This window comes from Polypterus senegalus, chromosome 9 (genome assembly GCF_016835505.1).
Source record: "Polypterus senegalus isolate Bchr_013 chromosome 9, ASM1683550v1, whole genome shotgun sequence".
Taxonomy (NCBI): Eukaryota; Metazoa; Chordata; class Cladistia; order Polypteriformes; family Polypteridae; genus Polypterus; species Polypterus senegalus.
In genome coordinates this window covers 88,319,113-88,339,824 of record NC_053162.1, presented here as the reverse complement: position 1 = coordinate 88,339,824, position 20,712 = coordinate 88,319,113, and the positions used below count along the sequence as shown (strand labels likewise).

The following is a 20,712-nucleotide window of genomic DNA, read 5'->3' as shown; positions in this document are numbered from 1 at the left end:
TATTATTAAAATGTTTCCTTTTCTTTTTCATTACTTCTTTAACACACTACTTCTCTACTACGGGTATTTTGCTAGTATATATATATATATATATATATATATATATATATATATATATATATATATATATATACACATATACATATATACACATACACACGCATATACATATATACATATATATACTGTATGTATATACAGTATATATATATATACATATATATGGAATCGAAGGTCTGTGATACGGTTTGCATATTAGCAGCTCCCACATACACAGAAAAAATGAATCACATGTATCATAAATGAATCAATGTATCATAAAGTTGTTTTTATTCCTGAGCTTTCAGCCCCTACCAGGAGCCTTCATCGGGGTATAATGCTTAGACATACAAGAATCAAAGACAATATACTGTATAGCAAAATTAGTTGGGGGCAAGGGGGGTTGATGGGGGGAGCTGGGTCGGTGGGGGGAGTTATTGGTCGTAACGTTTTATTTATTATGAACTTTGGTTTATGTCCAAATGTCTGTTGATGGCGTTCTCATTGGATAGCCAAGATTAAGCCAGTTTTCTGGCAGTTTTACTACTGGCCTTAAATCTTACTTGTACATTGTCCCAGTTAAATGTATGTCCTGTTGATTTTGTATGCGAATAGATCAGTGATCGTGAGTCCTCCCTTCTAACGGCGTTGCGATGTTCACGTATACGTGTTGCAATTCTTTTTGATGTTTGTCGTATGTGCTCGTATACCGCCGGGCAAGAAATGCATGAAATACTGTAAACTGCGTTTCGTGTTTTTGCTGTCGATTTCTTGTTTTTAGCATTGAAAAGGAAAGTGTGCAGATTGTTTGCAGGCTTGTGTGCTATTCTGATGCTTGATTTGGCCAAGATGCGTGCAGCACCTTCAGACACCTTGTGGTGATAAGGGAGTGTGTGCCAGGTGGGATGGAGGTCTGGTTCGAGTCAATTGTTTGCTGAGTTTTTTGGTGTCTTCTGTGTAGGCATTGTTTAATGAATGTCTTTGAGTATTCGTTTGAAGTGAAAAGATGAAAAGATAGCGCCTTTCGTTCGTTTTTGTTCCTTCGTATTACAATGGGTGTGAACTCTTCTGAATAAAGGTTTAACACAGCTCCGTTTATGAGATAATAGGCGGCTGCTGGTGAAGCGTAGTATCTTGTCTGCATAGCATTCCTTACGGTAAACACTAGTGGTCAGGGTGGCGTCATTATTTCTTTCAATGGAGATGTCCAGGAAGCTGATGTGTTGGTTCATTTCTTTTTCCATGGTGAATTGGATTGCAAGGAATGTTGTGTTGATATGGTTGTAGAACTCAGCTGGCCATTTTTTATTGTGACGAATGTGTCGTCTACATAGCGTATCCAAATTTTGGGTGTGAACTGGGATTGAGCCGCATTTTCAAATCGCGGCATAGGTCCGCTAGGAGTCCTGATAACGGCGATCCCATTGGCATGCCTTCTTTTTGAATGTAGTATTTTCATTGAAAATACAGTACTTTCATTGAAATGAAAGTGAGTTGTTTGGCAAAGTGATTTTATGTGCATTATGTCTTCAGTGGTCAGCTTAGTTCTTGTCTCTATGGTGGGGTCACTATTCAGTCTCATTAATAGTGTTTCATTGGCCTGATTAATCGGAATCATGGTATATAGTGACACGACATCAAACGACACACACACAGACAGACAGACAGACAGACAGGCAGAGAGAGAGAGAGAGACTGAGAAGCACTAACAAACATCATGTCGGGATAAAGCTGGATGATGATGATGGATTACATCGATAAAATAACATCCAGCAATAAAGGACTATAAAACTAAACAAAACTGATTACATATGTAAGACGTATGCATTGAAGATCAATATAAAAAAAACAAAAGTGGCCTGTATAAGAAAAGAAAGAATAACGAAACAGGTAATAATAATAAATCTAGCATCACCGCCTCTTATATCAGTTCCTCCCACCATTTGCATAACAGCAAAGTACTCGAAAACTCGCTCTGTGCACCACTCGGACTTGGCGAGGAACGTGGCAGCTACACGTTGAACTCAACTCCTCCTTCTTCCGCTTATAGCAAAAGTTTTATCCAATCATACCATCCATCTTCAGTCACCTTTTATATGTTCTCTTTTTTTATTGGTCAAAATTATTTTCCAAGATGTCTGCTACCATGGTGGATCATGTTGTCGCCGATTCGGGAGCGTTTTTAAAGAATGCGCAGTTACAGGTGACGTATAAACTATTACAGTATGTAATATTGTCTTAAATGTTAGAAAAATGCGCATCCCAGCTTTATTTGTTGTTTCAGTGGAAACTCGCATGTCAGTAGGTATTCGTATATCCCACTGACGTTCTCATCTCGTTTGTTTGCTCTTGAGTTTGTTCTTTAAGCTTTTTTTTGTGCAGTCTATGTACGGATCAATCTTATAGATAAATAAATGTTACATTTTAAAATTAGGAGGGGATTTGAAGATTTTGGACCCAATAATCAGAACCCGATGTATCATGTTCCAAAGATGGATAATTTTGTTCACTGGGGTAAACTTCTTTGTACAACTTAATTTTACAAAAAATAAATAAACGCTTACCGCTTTTAAAAGCAACAGCATTGACTAGCGAGACAATCAGCAATAAGTTTGTTTTTTTTTTTGCTTTAGTTGTAAGTTTCTTGTTGAAGTCGAACGAAAACCTGGCTTTGTTAGTAAACAGGACCAGTCTGTAAGAATTGCACTACTGCCAATTATTCCTCAGAACTGAATTCCAGTTTTTTTGAGTCTTTTTAAAGTTAGAATTATATTGAGACTGTTAAATTGTGTAGTACTTGCTTGATTCGAACATTCACGGCACAAATGTGCTACAAAATCATAAGGATTGGTCTGAAATTTGACCAAATGTGTATTTTCAGGTTCAGTTCACCCAGCAGCACTTAGATCTTTTGCTATCACTTTAGTGGTTAAAATTAAAATCGGGAGTGGTCTCCTCTAGACTTTCTGGTATACTCAGATATGGGGATGGATAAATGAGGATTAAACCGCAATACAATGATTATATTTTTATATCATGTACATTAAAGGTTCATCAAACAACAAATTAATACTATAAAAGTTGAATTAGCAGCTGCATGAATAAAATAGCCCAAAGGTTGCTAAACATATACGTTTTATATCCAATACTTGTATGCTAAATTTGGTTGACCTAAGTGAAAGTGTACTCAAGTTATCGTGTTTACATACATGCACACAGACACAATTCCAAAAATGTTATTTTCGGAGTCTGAGAGGCCTAAAATGTCGAAATCCATCAAAATCTCGACATTGAATCTTTGGACGATACTTACCCTATACTTCGTATATGAGAAAGTAATAAAGTATTAAGTGCAAGTATCAAACAGGCAGTAAGTAAGTTTTTCAAGTGATAATGTATTGATATTAGTTTTTTTTCCAACATGTTTCAACAGACAAACAATAGATCTTCATGCAAACAGATTAAAGTAATATACCTTGAATACCAACATAAGGAAAATTTTGTCTTTTCGATGTAAGTGCGGTCTTTAGTTTTCAACAAGCAAGGCTACGGTCACTGTGGACAAACCGCTTTGTCTGTAATTCATCTATTCAGAGTGCATTGTTCCAGAAAGCCTAGATGTTCAACTTAAAACTGTAGTCTTGCTTTTTATTCTGGCTGACTTCACATGCATGTCAAACTTGTGCAGTCTCTTTCGGATTGTAGATGCATGTACTTTGACACCAACCTTTGCAAGAATTACCTGCCGATCTTGCGATGAACTTTTGGGGTTTTAGTATCAAAAGTTCAGCTATGGGCTGAATTTGCTGGGCTGGCCAGTCCTGGACAAATCAAAAGTTGCATGAAATTTGTGCCACTTACAGATGATTTTTCTTTACCTTGAAATGATTGCTTTCATAGGTGTCCACAACTTGGTATGACGACACCCCTCATGTCGGCAGCAAAGAGAAAGCAGACCCTCTATATCTGTGGTTTCAATAAGTGGTACCACCTGCATACTCCCTAAAGTGGGCCTAATCATTGGCACCCAATCTGGAACACCTGAATCTAATTTTATGGGGATGTAATTACTTGGGGGCAGATCTGCATTTTGTTAATTTATCAAATCAAAATGTTTATTGTCATTGTAGCAATGAGACATTGTACAATGAAATTTAGGTGCAATGTTCCAATGCAAAAATAAAATAAAAAAACAAAACAGTTACTCAAGTTAAAACAAAAATTTTCCATTCGTACATACGTCATATTGCACTTGTCCCATAGCCAATGTTGACTTAAAGCTGTATTGTAAACATTTAGATTATCAGAATGAATGCACCGTCATTTGTTCAGGTATATCACCTTTACCTGTAGGGTAATATAGTTATAATTCTTCAGGGGAAAAACTTGTTAACTGAATTTAATTTTTAATTTGCTTAGAACTATGCAACCTTGTACAGGTAGTCCCCGGGTTACGTACGAGATAGGGACTGTAGGTTTGTACTTAAGTTGAATTTGTATGTAAGTCGGAACAGGTACATTATTTTAATAAATGCAATTTGGACAGATGTTTGTCTCAACATATTATTTGTGTTTACCTTTCTGTGCATGCACAGTAAATGCTTAAACATTTTCAAATACAGTGAACCCTTGTTTATCACGGTTAATCCGTTCCAAACTCTACCATGATAAATTAATTTTCGCGAAGTAGGATTCATTATTTATAAATCGAATATTTTCGCAGAGTATAGAAAACCTGTTTACGACCTTCTAAATACATTTTTTAACATTATTAGGGCCCTCTAGACATGAAATAACACCCTTTAGTCACCATTACACTCGTATTACTCAATATATTAGACAAAATAAGAGAAAATAAGACATATTAGACATTACAAATATCATATTACTAGGCTTACTCGCCTTTTAAGGCGACCGACTTTTATCCTCAATTTTTGTACGCTCCATGTGTACATCAGGCATGTAAGTGTAGGGAATGAGAACATCAAAGTGCTCATTCGCAACATCTCCAGAAAACCTAAGTTTTTTTTAATCCCCTCAAGAGCCTGTCCAAAGTCGTACAATGTCAGCCCGAATCTGTACCACTAAAGACGGAGTTTCATGCACTAAATAAGCTATCGATGAGAATAAGCAAGCACCATCTCCCCTGATATTTACAACGCGGTGAGGCATTTGTACTCCATCGACATTAATTATTTCCAGAGACATAATTTTGTCTATTTTTCCAGCTCGTCGCGCACAAAAGCAAGGGAATGATGGGAGTACCAGAACTCTGCTCACATCGCGTCGCTTCGTACCTCAAGCCGCAAGTAGTAAGTCTGTGATAAGCGGAATACCGCTACGCTTTGCACTCACGGGATGGAAGGACAATCCCGAACGCTTTTATATAGTAGATTATTGTACTGTACATTTAATTGCACACAAACACACACAGTTCTTACACACAACCACTAACCTATGAAGGCACGACCTCAGTAGGAGAGTCTTCAGAGGTGGTGCAGTATCTTCAGCAGGTGCGTTGTTGTCTTCTTCCGCTGAAGGAGTACTAGGAGTAGGCAGTGGGTGTCTGGGTGCGCGGCTGAAGAACATCTTGATAGGCAGTTGCTGGCGCTGTATTTTCATATGCGTGAGGAGGCTTTTGTAGTGTATTGCCATCTTTAATCATATCCAAGAGTTTCACCTTCTCCTGGATAGTAAGCATTTTCCTCCGGCGCTTAGTTTTATTATCAGAAGGCTTAGAAAAAGCAGCACGTTTAGGAGCCATCATAGGACTTAGATAAAAGTTCTCAGAAAGCGCATGCGTAGTGACGTAAGCGTGTATGAGAAAAAAATCGCGATAGAGTGAAGCCGCGAAAGTGAAGCGTGATATAGCGAGGGATCACTGTACAGTACAGTACAGCCTTAAACATTGTTGGTAGAACTTGATAAAGTGGATGGGACTGGTCTGTTAAAGTAGGCATCAAGGGAGGTTTGCACAGGGCTTTTCTTTTTCTCATCATAAATAGCCTTGTAACATCTCAGGCCTTCGGTAACTGTTTGGTAAACTTTGGTGAACCTCTCTGTATCAGGATCTTGCGCCCCTAACTTTTCCATTGCTGCTTCGATGAGACAAAATACATCAGCTAACTCTTTTGTAGAAAACTTTTTTGTTGGAGTCCCTAGGTCCTAGTTTTCTTCGCTGAATGCTAGCATCTGCTGTTCTAGTTCCATAAGGTCTTCATTGGTGAGTTCTTTGCCATGGGAGTCGAGTAATTCTATGATATCATTTTCACTGATGTCCAGCTGCAGCTGATTTCCAATAGCAACCACAGCTTGCCTGGTTTCAGTGATTTCATCTTCTGTAAACCCCAGAAATTCTGGTGTGAATTGGGGGCACATTTTTTTCCAAACGCCTCTCATATTTGTCTCTTTCACTTCAACCCAAGTGTCAGCAAACTTTTTAATGGTATCATAAATGTTATAACTCTTCCAGAACTCCCTTAAGGTTATCTCATCATTTTGAGTAGCCCTGACAGCTTGTGAGAATGTCCTCTTAAATAATAGACCTTAAAGGAGACTATGACTCCCTGATCCATTGGCTGGAGTAGTCATGTAGAAACTCCACCTTTACATTGGGGTGCATGTCATTAGTGTTTGGATGTCCAGGGGGATTGTCAAGGAGAAGGAGAATTTTGAAAGGAATGTTTTTGCCCAAACAATAATGCTCAACAGCAGGGATAAAATGGTTTAAAAAACATTCTTGAAAGACAGGAACTGTGACCCAAGCCTTTTTATTTGCCATCCAAATAACAGGAAAAGATGCCTTAGTGACATTACATAGTGCCCTCGGATTTAGGTAGTGATGCACCAGCAAATGCTTGAGCTTGAAATCCCCAGATGCATTACCCTAACTAATAAAGTCAGCCTATCCTTTGATGCCTTGCAGTGCATCCGGAAAGTATTCACAGCGCATCACTTTTTCCACATTTTGTTATGTCACAGCCTTATTCCAAAATTGATTAAATTCATTTTTTTCCTCAGAATTCTACACACAACACCCCCATAATGACAACGTGAAAAAGTTTACTTAAGGTTTTTGCAAATTTATTAAAAATAAAAAAACTGAGAAATCACATGTACATAAGTATTCACAGCCTTTGCTCAATACTTTGTTGACAAACCTTTGGCAGCAATTACAGCCTCAAGTCTTTTTGAATATGATGCCACAAGCTTGGCACACCTATCCTTGGGCAGTTTCGCCAATTCCTCTTTGCAGCACCTCTCAAGTTCCATCATGTTGGATGGGAAGCGTCGGTGCACCGCCATTTTAAGATCTCTCCAGGGCTGTTCAATCGGATTCAAGTCTGGGCTCTGGCTGGGCCACTCAAGGACATTCACAGAGTTGTCCTGAAGCCACTCCTTTGATATCTTGGCTGTGTGCTTAGGGTCGTTGTCCTGCTGAAAGCTGCTGCAGTTATCTTTCCCTTTATCCTGACTAGTCTCCCAGTTCCTGTCGCTAAAAAACATCCCCACAGCATGCTGCTGCCACCACCATGCTTCACTGTAGGGATGGTATTGGCCTGGTGATGAGCGATGCCTGGTTTCCTCCAAACATGACGCCTGGCATTCACACCAAAGAGTTCAATCTTCGTCTCATCAGACCAGAGAACTTTGTTTCTCTTGGTTTGAGAGTCCTTCGGATGCTTTTTGGCAAATTCCAGGCGGGCTGCCATGTGCCTTTTACTAAGGAGTGGCTTCCGTCTGGCCACTCTACCATACAGGCCTGATTGGTGGATTGCTAAAGAGATAGTTGTCCTTCTGGAAGGTTCTCCTCTCTCCACAGAGGACCTCTGGAGCTCGGATGATGGAGGCCACTGTGCTCATTGGGACCTTCAAAGCAGCAGAAATTTTTCTGTAATCTTTCCCAGATTTGTGCCTCGAGACAATCCTGTCTCGGAGGTCTACAGACAATTCCTTTGACTTCATGCTTGGTTTGTGCTCTGACATGAACTGTCAACTTGTGGGACCTTATATAGACAGGTGTGTGCCTTTCCAAATCATGTCCAATCAACTAAGTTTACCACAGGTGGACTCCAATTAAGCTGCAGAAACATCTCAAGGATGACCAGGGGAAACAGGATGCACCTGAGCTTAATTTTGAGCTTTATGGCAAAGGCTGTGAATACTTATGTACATGTCATTTCTCAATTTTATTTTTAATAAATTTGCAAAAACCTCAAGTAAACTTTTTTCACGTTGTCATTATGGGGTGTTCTGTGTAGAATTCTGAGGAAAAAATTGAATTTAATCCATTTGGAATAAGGCTGTAACATAACAAAATGTGGAAAAAGTGATGCGCTGTAAATACTTTCCAGATGCACTGTATGTCCTGGTGCACTTTTTTCCTCTTTGGAAGTGTAGGTCCTCTTGGGCATTTTTTCCAGAACATGCCAGTTTCGTCTACATTAATTATTTGGTCTGGCAAATAACCTCCCTCATCAATAATATCTTCCAGTATCTTGGGAAAATCACTTGCAGCGCATACATTGGCACTCGCTGCTTCACCTTGAATTTTAATATTATGCAAATTTGCTCTTTCTTTAAAGCAGTTTAATCAACCCCTACTTGCCACAGATTGTCCATTGTAATCGCCTTCACTTGCTGTGCGAGCAGCTTTTAAATCATTAATTAAAAAGACTATGAGCCTTTTCTTGCACTAAAGAAAGACTGATAGGCCTATTACGCTGATTTTGGTCTTCAATCCAAATTATCAACAGCCTTTCTATGTCAATAATTAAACCACTGCATTGCTTGGTAATTATTGTAGCATTCATTGGGGTATGGCGTTTCACATGCTCCATTATTCTACCTTTATCTTTTAAAATTTTTCCAATTGTTGACCGACTGTAACCAAGTTCTCTGCCAATGAATGATGGAGTTTCACCTCTCTGACCTTTTTATTATCTCTACTTTATTTTCCATGGTGATGGTTTTTCTCTTCTTTACTTTATCACCAGCACTTTCATCAGATTTGCGTTTCAGAGATGTTGTTGAGGGGTGAAGAAAAGGTTACGATTAGCTCTTCTGCACAGCACTGTACACACTATCACGGCGAGAAGGCACCTGGTGTGCTGACGAGGGACAACTTCCTGCTGCATATGTAGCAGTGCAAGCGGGCTTGCTATTGAGAATGAGTGGAGGTGACGAGGGGCAGTTCACTCCCCACCCACCACACAGTCACCTCCACTTGCATACAGCATGCTGCCTGCAGCGTCCGCCCACCGATAATGAACGGGGCAGCTGTGTGTGGTTAGCAGGCAGTGAAACACCCCCCTCCGCTCCATCCAGCCTGCGTCCAGTCAGGAGCAGTAGCTGCGGCGGCGTAGTGGGCGGGTGCCAAACCACACCATCAAGCCTCCGCCCTGCACACGAGCAATAGCTGTGGCCCCAGTGACTATGGACCTCAGGTCACCGCATGCCACTGGGAGTGCCCGAGGGACACTACACTGCATGAGCAGCGAAATCACCCCCTCCAGCCACCGCTTGCAGCGTCCCCAGGCCGAAGATGACGGAGCGGCAGTTACTGAGGCGTGTGCGTCGCAGCAGTGGCCCCGTTCGTAAGTCATAGGTCGGATGTCTGTAACCCGGGGACTACCTGCAGGGCTGTGGAATCGGAGTCGAGGAGTCGGAGACAATTTTGGGTACCTGGAGTCGGAGTCGGCAAAAAGTTAACCGACTCCTACTAAATTTAAATGGGAATTAAAAAAGTAAGTTGAAATGTCCCAATTCACAAACAGTCATAATGAACTACTTCTCTGCTGTAAGAATAAAGCCCAATGCATGCAGTGCATAATGTTACCACAAAACGAACATGTCAAGTAACCATGAAGCATGCTTTTCATTGACTGTATGCGTCACTATATGGGATGTAATGCACAGGTAAGGTGCGGCACCTCTTTCCATTGTGTCGTGTTCCACTGTTACAGGGAACTGTGAACCTAGCCTAAAGCCCCCCATACATTTACAGATGCACTGCCGATTTTTCGACCGTTCAACGAGTCATCACGCGTCAAACGCCTGAAAAATCATCTGGTGTGTTCTCAGCTCCGTCGGCTCCCCTTCGCTACGCGCTAGTGAAGGGGCAAGGAGCCGAGAACACAGATCTCCCTACCTGTCTCCAGCAGAGGCTCGTTCTGCTGATCAGCTGGCCGGTGAGTGACAATGCACTAAACTTCCGGCTGGCTGACAGAGGAGACAGCCACTGCAGCAGACAGAGGCATCACATTACTTTGGATGGGGCGGTGGTCGAGATTTTCGCAAGCTGGATCTGCCGTCCATGTGGACACCCGCAATCTCGCGCCGCCAATCAATTGTGTTTGTCTTTAATCTGGCATTATAGTAGAGTGTTGGCTTCCTAGCCAGTAGTTCTGTGGTGAAATGACATGTATGTTGCCTTCCTTTCCTTCAATGGATGTAGAAAATACATTAGCATAGTATATACATACAGAGGAGTCAGAAGATTTAGAAACTGAGGAGTCGGAGTCGGAGCATTTATCTACCGACTCCACAGCCCTGACTACCTGTATATTTAGATTTGGAGCACAGTTGCTTAGGTCACTTTTTTACAGAGTAAGTTACCTGGCTGAATTAAATCCACTCTATTGCATGCCCTGTCACTAGCATATCTGATAAACGCTAACTAACATGTATTTGCTTTAGAATGGTCATCTTTTTTTAGACATTTTACAACCGTCTCATCAGCATGTTTTAATGGTCCTATTATTTTTTCAACAGGAATTTGGAAAAAACCTCTATACACTGAAAGAAGTGGTCAGTGAAATCAGGGACAAAGAAACCAAAAAAAGGCTGGCATTTCTGCCGTATAAGCTGGAGTTAAAGGAACCTTTGCCTGAGTATGTGAAACTGGGTGAGTACCATTAACCCATCAGTCAGTTTTGATTGATTGAATTTGATCGCTCTTCATATTTGTTTATCGATCAATCACTTGCTCTTAACATTTCTTCTACTGAAAATCATGAACATACTTTAAGTGATCTCCTTTTACCGTCACAATGTGCTGTTTTAAATTGTATATACATTATACCATGAACAGATTTTCATTACCATATCGTAAAAATAATATTCTGTTAAAATAACAAAAATCAAAATGTGTTTTTTCCTGCCTTATTAATTTAGTTATTGACAGTTACACTTTTGATGAAAATTCTTGTTTAACTGTAAAAATCTTCAGTCAGTTAAAAAAAAAATGCAAATTGTGAATTTTTGAAATTGCTTTGATCTCTTTCCTTCAGTGACTGAATTTTCAAAAAAGACTGGTGACTACCCAAGTTTATCAGCTACAGATATTAAAGTGTTAGCTCTCACATACCAGCTGGAAGCTGAGCATGTCGGGGTCAGCCATTTAAAAAAGGAACCAGAAGTAAAAGTGAGTTTTGAAAATAATTTGTGTTTGTTTTTAACACTCCATCTGGAAAATGACAGCATTTTGATATGACCTATTGATTTGATTTTAGGTTTTGGTAAACAGCACACACAGACACCCAGAAACCCCTTTTGATATTGCTGGATTTCACTTTCCGTCTAAGGTAAGGCTTAAGTACAGGCAATCTTACTGTATCTGAGGTGAGAAAATGAAAGTATTGAAACATCATTAACAGATACCCTTATTTCAATCCCCCCTTTCCAGTTGTGATGATTATGTTAGTTAGGAAGAAAAGTGTGCTTCTTTTGTTTCCTATTATGTAAAAACAAGGCACATATAGATTTAAAGTATACTTTTATTAAGTTGATGTAGTGCTTTGCATTCGGTGCATTTTTGTTTTGTAATGTGGTTTAGGTCTGCGTCATTGGGAGAGATTATTGTTGCCTCACACAAGCTTTTCTTTTAGTTAAAAAGCACCTGTTAATCTTAAATATATTTGAATTTGCAGAATTGTCGTTCATTTTTCATTAATTTTTAGGTTGTAGTTAACAAAAGTATAATGCATATATTGCATACCTTAACTGTATACAGAGAATATCCATTAATTTTCTATCCCTCATATCCAGTATAGAGTAACACAGAATAATGTATTTGAAAAACATGTAATGGCACTTGAACAGCATTGGTGCCTTAAAGAGAAAACAGAATCTTTTTAAGAATATGCACTTATTGCCAAATTTGCTAAATCAAATTTAAAGCTTGCAAAACCAATCCTAGTGTTACTGGATACAAGGTAGGAAGTCTCTCTAGACAGTGCAGCAGTCCAGCGCTGGCACAGACACCCACACTCACTAGTTTATAGTTGCCACTTATGGTAATTGCTTGTTTTTTTTTTTTTTTTGGAAATGGGGGAAGAAAGCTCAAGGCTAGAATGTGCAAACTTCACACAGATGACAGCCATACCTTTTTAAAATGACTTCCCATTATACAAATCAGTAGTAATTTTAGAAGTTACAGTATAAAAGCATTCTTGAAATCTAATACACACGAATGGTAATTAAGTGTGTTCATTTTTCTCATGGGATGGATAACTTCTGATAATACAAGTAATTCTAGTGATAATTATTTTTTAATATGAATAATAAGATTTTTACATCGCGTAATAAGTCTTTTTTTATTGGGAACTTAAACTGAGGAAGACATAAAAATTTGTAAGAGCGCAGGAACTGTGCCTGACAAAAGCATTTACACGAATGAGAGGAGAGAGGACCGTGGGCGTGGGCCGCTAACCGTTAATGGTTGAGAGGAGGGCAGGATTTGAAAATTTTTTGGCAATAGTCTTGTCTCGTGGGACTTGCAAAAATCTCTTGGCAGTAGTCTCGTCCAAGACTTTCTTTTTTAATAGAGAGAAATATTTGATTAGTAATCAACAGTTACCAACATTATTTGAGAGAAAACACTCAGCACTCTACTCATTCAGAATTTACCATAATTTAACTAACATATGTATTTGCCACATCATAATTCACACATACTAGGAGGGAGTTCTTGTTTTAATACAGTGCAATGGCATCTACTTTATAAAATATCTGTATCATCATTAAGGACTACATTATTATAAATATTGCTTCTTAAATAATAAGTATGTTATTCAATAACCTATTTGTGTGTTATAAATCTGCATGTAGACACCCTTCAACTAAACTGTTAGCTAAATTTATTTCCCCATTGGACATTTAAAATCTTGAATTAGTCAAAATTAAAGGTATAGTAGGAAGACTTGTGCCTTTCTAGAATTGTACAAGTTACACATCTTCAGTTGCTTAATCAGTTTTTGAAAATGTGTCTTTAAATGTTTCCTTTCTATCTGAGGAGGTTGTGTAAACATTTAAAAATTGGGATCTAGAGCTAATGCTTGTTGACAGCAGCATTAGATGAATGGAACATAAAAGAAAAAGAACCAGCTATTGTGACTGACAATGCCACTAATATGATCTGTACGGCACAGCTTACAGTATGAAGATAATTCACGTCGGCTGCTTTGAGTATAAACTCACTTTGGTATTCCAGGCTGCTCTGAATATTCCAACATTAGCTTGCTTGGCTAGGTGAGGTGTGTTGAGAAGCAACGTCTATTGGAATTGCCAACACACAAACTTGTGATTGATTGTGGTAATGCGGTGGACCCTTTATTGAAAATGCTAGAAAGGTTTTTGGAACAGCAGCCAGTCATCTGAGCAGCTCTGCATACTGTATAAGCAGTGAGGTTGCTCCCGCTGTGACTGCCATGCAGCACACTTGCCTGTAACACAGTCGTTTTTAATGTCGTGACGGGTGATTGTCACGTAGGAATCTTCTGCCCTGGATGTTCAGCTGTTGCAAGTTAGGGCTGTTCTGTCCACTGACCTGAGAGACATGGTGATGTTTTGCTGAAAATCTTCCTAAAGCCTCAGTACAATAACTTCATTCATTCATTTCTTTTCTGGTTGGTATAGCATACTGCAGTGTCTGTGGAAAGCCTTAGTTTTCAGCAACAATGTAGGGTCTCTTATCTTCACAGATTAGAAACTGCAGTAGATTTTATTTTTTGAGCATATGTTAACATGTGTAAGAATACATTTTTCTTTATATATGTAAATTTTGTGGAGGCAGAAAACTTAAAATACAGTAGATCTGAATCTTTTTTTTTTTTTTCCCATACTGGTAAAATCACAGCATTGTGTTATTGTGTTGGGGATGTTACTGTATATTTGTATGTCTAAATGAATTTTCCTGTGCACTTCTTGTGGGATGGTAAAGTATAACAAAGAGTAAACTAATGAAATATTGTTGTTTGCTTTACAGAATACAACAGAGAAGCCTTCTAACATTTGTTCAAACTTAGAAACACTTGCACCAGTGGACACTGAATTCAACAGTTTTCAGTTTTGGAGGAATCCGTTACCTAATATAGAAGCTGAACTTCTAGAATTACTGGTAAGTTGGAGCACATTTTTGTTGAGCTGAATTATAAATTTGGATAGAGTGAAACATGACAGTACCACCTATACTTTATGTATGATACAAGTAATCAATTTAAGAAAGCTTCTTATTAACTCAGAAATGTTCTCAACTTTTGTTTGTTACATATCAGAAAGCCATGTTATGCTTGGTGCAGAAGTATTGAAAAATATTTGACCACGCAAAAGTTTACCTTTATTTCATTTTTACTTTCAGGAATTTAATGAGCCTCAGAAAACAAAGCATACTGAAGAGAAATATTCTGAGGAAGATGAGGGAATCGATGGTGAAGATGATGATCAAGGGAGAGAAGACTTTGGTCATAATAGTGATGATGAGGACGATGATGGTGGCGGTTGGATAACTCCAAGTAATATCAAACAAATCCAGCAGGAAATGGGATACTCTGAGATTCCTGCACAAGTAACTGTGGGCTGTTTGACTACAGATTTTGCTATGCAGGTAATTTATCTCCATCACAACGATGAACGTATTAGTTAGCTGTGCCTTGCAATGCCAATGTATAACTTCTGGGACAGTTGCCTACTGTGTAAAATTGGGATGTGTTTGGCATACATCTAATCTCGGGTAAAAGTAATGTATTAGTTTACATGTGAAAGTTTAGTGATTGTTATCACTTAGTTTCGCTCAGTAAAATGAGATAACATATATTAAACTTAAAGTAAAAGAGTTTTAAATGACACCTTAGACAAGTGTTATCTTCAAGCTGAAAGCAGTTCATCATTAGTTAATATTACAAAGTGTAGATTGTTGTAGTGGGTGTTCTCTTTATGGTGTATCTTAGTCTTATTTATAAATTAAACTCTGATCAGCTGTTCATCAGTCTTGTAAATCCTTTCAGAATGTACTGATTCACATTGGCCTGAATGTCCTCTCTGTCAACGGAATGCTCATCAAACAAGCAAGAAACTTTGTTTTACGTTGTCATGCCTGCTTCAGGTGAGTCTTACAGTTTATTATAGTATGAAAAGGAGCTTTTTATTTTTTCTTTGGGTCCAATAAGTGATATTTTCAGAAAGTCTGTTATTTCTATCGGAAGTATAATGTCACAAGCCAATGTTAATACTCTGAAAAAGAAAAAAAAAAGATGTATTTTATGGCTAGTTATGCCCATGGTGAAGAGACCTCTTCAGGTGTCTGGTCTAGCATACAAAGTGGGCCCAAGTTTTGGGTGATCAAAATTTAGAGCAATATACAAGTATTAACATTACATTTTGTGTGAAAATCGGCAAATGCAAACATTACAACTGTTGCAAGTGGCATATGGCGAAGATGATCTGAAAAAGTTGAGTGCATTTGAGTGGCACAAGAAGTTCAAAGATAGGTGAGAATTGGATGGCCAAAAAAAACAGTGACGGGTGTTGATATTGAAAATGAGTTCAGGACCTGTTTGCAGAAATGGGAAAGCCATTTAAGTCGGCGATAGATGCACAAGGGCAGTACTTTGAAGGCGACAGTAGCCACTAGTGTACAGTTCCACATGTATATTTTTAAAGGTGTTTTCTGGGAATTAAATTGTCACTGCGGTGTTATTTTCCCATTTTTTAATCCTTCTGAAGTATCCTATATCTACTTAACCCAATGGGCTTCAATTACAGTATATATAAGCATGAGTGGCAGAAAAAATGCTCAGAAAGAAACGGAAAACACAGCTAATGCTTCATCCAAGCCTAAACAAGTTCAAGCTCAAGATACAGCCTGCCAGAGACTGACCTGGAAAAGATGGGGGAAATCACAGATCTCCTGGGACTTGACGCTGCTGCATCGTCTCTAGCTGAGATCGAATGAGCAAGTGAGTCAGCCAGGACTACTCGCCGATTCCAGAAGGTTCATTGAAACTGAAAATGGCCTTGCCTTTCGCGATGTCAACTACCCCCGCGAGCCAGCAACACCGACTCCAATTGGGCTTGCTACTCCACCCAGGTAGCTCGGAGAAGACCAAAACAAACTGTCCGAGCTGAAGGTAATGATTATCACAATGATCTCTGCTGTTTGGTAAAGGAGCTCAAGAATAATATAAAGGAGGTTACAAATGATATAACGAAAGATCTACAGAACATACACAAGACCAATGAGAAGCTGCTTCACGATATTAAAGACCAGGAGAAACGTTTCAGTAATTGCTTTGAGGCAACCTTTAAAGGTATGCTAGAAGAAAATGAGAAAAAAATACAGAAAATTGTGTCTTAAGTTTGAGAGTAAATTTAGAGCACTTGATGCTCAGTTTGAAGACGTTAAACAAACATTCACGACTCGTATCGAAATAGTTGAACAACTGGCATTTATCGCTGACGGAAAAGCAACGGCTGCAAATTCCGTATGCAGAGTACTTGAAGACAGACTAGCTGCACTGGAAGATGAATACAGAAGGAATAATATCAGAATTAAAGGGGTCTCTGAAAACCGAGAAAGCCCAAACCCAGTGAAATTCACAGCTGAACTATTCTCTAAAATAATTGGAAAGGACTTCAAATCAGACAATGAGATAGCAGCAGCTTAACGCATGCGTGGATCGAATGCCTCCAAACCTAGAAGCCTCATTGTGCATTTACAATCTAAACGTAAATATAATGTTACTTCTCAGACAGAAACAAGAGACTATATTTGAAAATAACCACATTCGTAATTTCCCCGATTTCTCACCTTCAACGGCTGCTAAACATACTGCATTTAGTTTGATCCACTTGCAGTGAGACTTGCGCTGTAATTACACATCCTATTTCCTTCTTGAAAGTAATTTTTTTTTAATTACAATTATTTTGTGTATGTATACCGTTTTTACTTGTGTAACACACGCCCTCGTGTAAGACGTACACCCTAATTTTTACAAAGAAAATCACGAAAATCGTTTTGCCCCGTGTACAACGCGTGTTGTGATTGTATAGGAAGCGTAAAGAGAGAGAGAGCGCGAACAAGCACGCGAGCCCAAGCAGGAAAAGTAAACATTACAGAATTACATTTCCTCGTGTATGACGCTCACCTGATTTTCTAATGCTAATTTTCGGGGAAAAATGTGCGTGGTACACACAAATACAGTATATAAATTCCCCAAACATTAGGACTGTTTAACATCATACCCTTGGTTTATTGTAGTAGGACTTACTATCGCGTTATCATCTTATCCATGGCGGCTGTTTAACATCATTCCATGGGTTTCCTCTTTCAGGACTGTTTTAAAATTATATTTTATGTTTATAGTATTGGGACTGTATTGTCCATAGATTATACCCCGCTGCTGAGGGGCTTGTTTTGTTTTGGATGTGCACTGTCTCTAGGTATGTCAGAGGAGTGGGACTTAATGACGTGTTGTCTAACTTCACAAGTATTAGTAAGGTGGGGTTTGATATGTGTTGGTCATAAAGTCTTTTTTTTTTTATTTAGACATTCTTCTTTTTAAGTCTGTATATGCTAGGTTCAAGTCCAAGTGTCTGTTAATGGTGTTCTCATTCGAGAGCCATGATACAGCCAGCACTCTGGCACTCTTACTGTTGGCTCGGAGTTTTACTTTCAGTGTCCCAGTTTAACGTGTGTCTGGTCGAACTTAAATGTGTGTGAATCGGTGATTGTGTGTCTTTCCTTCTGACTGCATTGCGATGTTCTGTATGTGTGTGTGTGTGTATATAAATTTAAAACAAAAAGTTCTATATACAGTACTCATACTAAAAATTGCAATGTATAGAATGTGATGTTTAATGTTTCATTTGATGTATTTTTCCACAATTATTTTAATGAGGAATACACAGCAAAGCAATCCGAGTTATTTTTAATCTGCTCCAGTGTATTGATTTTGGTGAAAACTTAAACCATCATGGGAAGCGTCGGTGCACAGCCATTTTAAGATCTCTCCAGAGATGTTCAATTGGATGCAAGTCTGGGCTCTGGCAAGGCCACTCAAGGACATTCACAGAGTTGTCCTGAAGCCACTCCTTTGATATATTGGCTGTGTGCTTAGGGTTGTTGTCCTGCTGAAAGATGAACCGTCGCCCCAGTCTGAGGTCAAGAGCGCTCTGGAGCAGGTTTTCATCCTGGATGTCTCTGTATATTGCTGCGGTCATCTTTCCCTTTATCCAGGTTAGACTCCCAGTTCCTGCCGCTGAAAAACATCCCCACAGCATGATGCTGCCACCACCATACTTCACTGTACGGATGGTATTGGCCTGGTGATGAGTGGTGCCTGGTTTCCTCCAAACGTGACACCTGGCATTCACACCAAAGAATTCAATCTTTGTCTCATCAGACCAGAGAATTTTGTTTCTCATGGTCTGAGAGTCCATTAGGTGCCTTTTGGCTAACTCCAGGCGGGCTGCCATGTGCCTTTTACTAAAGAGTGTCTTCCGTCTGGCCACTCTACCATACAGGCCTGATTGGTGGATTGCTGCAGAGATGGTTGTTCTTCTGGAAGGTTCTCCTCTCTCCACAGAGGACCTCTGGAGCTCTGACAGAGTGACCATCAAGTTCTTGGTCACCTCCCTGACTAAGGCCCTTCTCCCCCGATTGCTCAGTTTAGATGGCCGGCCAGCTCTAGGAAGAGTCCTGGTGGTTTCGAACTTCTTCCACTTACGGATGATGGAGGCCACTGTGCTCATTGGGACCTTCAAAGCAGCAGAATTTTTTCTGTAACCTTCCCCAGATTTGTGCCTCGAGACAATCCTGTCTCGGAGGTCTACAGACAATTCGTTTGACTTCATGCTTGGTTTGTGCTCTGACATGAACTGTCAACTGTGGGACCTTATATAGACAGGTGTGTGCCTTTCCAAATCATGTCCAATCAACTGAATTTACCACAGGTGGACTCCAATTAAGCTGCAGAAACATCTCAAGGATGATCAGGGGAAACAGGATGCACCTGAGCTTAATTTTGAGCTTCATGACAAAGGCTGTGAATACTTATGTACATGTGACTTCTCGTTTTTTTTTATTTTTTTATTTTTAATAAATTTGTAAAAACGTCAAGTAAACTTTTTTTCACGTTGTCATTATGGGGTGTTGTATGTAGAATACTGAGGAAATAAATGAATTTAATCCATTTTGGAATAAAGCTGTAACATAACAAAATGTGGAAAAAGTGATGTGCTGTGAATACTTTCCGGATGCACTATATATATATATATATATATATATATATATATATATATATATATATAAAAAATCATTTTGACCTGGTCATTTTAAAAGTAGCTTGCAAGCCCAAAATGTGTGGGCACCCCTGTTTTACACCCTATGCGGTGTCCTATTGGACAGTTTTGAATTAATTTGTGTTCCACAATTTCTCTCCAGGACAACTTCCAACATGACAAAGGTATTTTGTCCAAACTGTGGAAATAAAACTCTAAAGAAGGTTTCTGTGACAATTCAGGGAGATGGCACTTTTCAGATGCATTTTTCACGTAACCCCAAAGTGCTCAATCCCAGAGGCCTGCGGGTGAGTGTGAACTGGCACATTGTTTGGCCTCTTTTTGCTAATTATTCTACAAATATGGTGGATACACGTGTGTATTCAGCTAGAATTTAGTCTGTAACCTTTATTAAATATCAATTGATGCCGGGTTTACATCATATAGATTTTTTTTTTTTCCCCCCCAGCATTCTCTCCCAAAGCCCCAGGGTGGTAAGCATGCTCACAACCCTCACCTCGTGGAAGACCAGAGGTTCCCCCAACAGCGGCTGTCCAGGAAAGCCCGGAAGAAGACAAACGTGTTAGACCCCGATTACATTGCTGGGGTGTCTCCTTTTTGTGAAAATGACGTTTATAGTCGAGCTGCCAACCTTAACATCCGTGATGAGCGGTCTGGTGCTGGTCGCCGCAGGATCAACCCAAATATGGCTGGCAAGAAAAATGTGAAAAGAAAATGAGAGCATTGCATATAGAATTTATTTTTGGTTATTCTGTATGGACTAAATGATGGCACTCTTGATACTAAATTATGGATTGCTTAATATTTTGATAATGTCCGTAATTTATTTATTTTTTCCATTTTCTTTCCCTTTACTATTATAGCATCACTTTCCACAATCCTGAAGTTCGCATTGTATATAATGCTGGTGTTTCTATTTATGAATATCTCTTTTGTAGAGTCAGATTTAGCTTTTATGTGTGAAATCCAAGTACATTTTAAACTTAGTGGTCATATGTTGTAAAATCTGAGCTTCTAAGAGATTGTAAACGCCGAATGTCACCAATGTCTAAATGTGGCAGTGCTGCTGTTTCAGACGCAACCACAGTTGCATCT

At 39.2% G+C, this 20,712-nt stretch overlaps 1 protein-coding gene across 1 annotated transcript; it reads left to right on the top strand.

Moving 5' to 3' along the window:
• Positions 1-2,113: 2,113 nt before the first annotated feature.
• nob1 (NIN1 (RPN12) binding protein 1 homolog) lies at positions 2,114-20,427 on the top strand. The gene is made up of 9 exons (XM_039763415.1): positions 2,114-2,242; positions 10,813-10,945; positions 11,331-11,464; positions 11,553-11,624; positions 14,306-14,437; positions 14,678-14,923; positions 15,324-15,421; positions 19,760-19,904; positions 20,066-20,427. Exons 1-9 carry the CDS (start codon positions 2,174-2,176, stop codon positions 20,333-20,335), a joined length of 1,299 nt encoding a protein of 432 aa, XP_039619349.1. The 5' UTR covers positions 2,114-2,173; the 3' UTR covers positions 20,336-20,427.
• Positions 20,428-20,712: the final 285 nt, after the last annotated feature.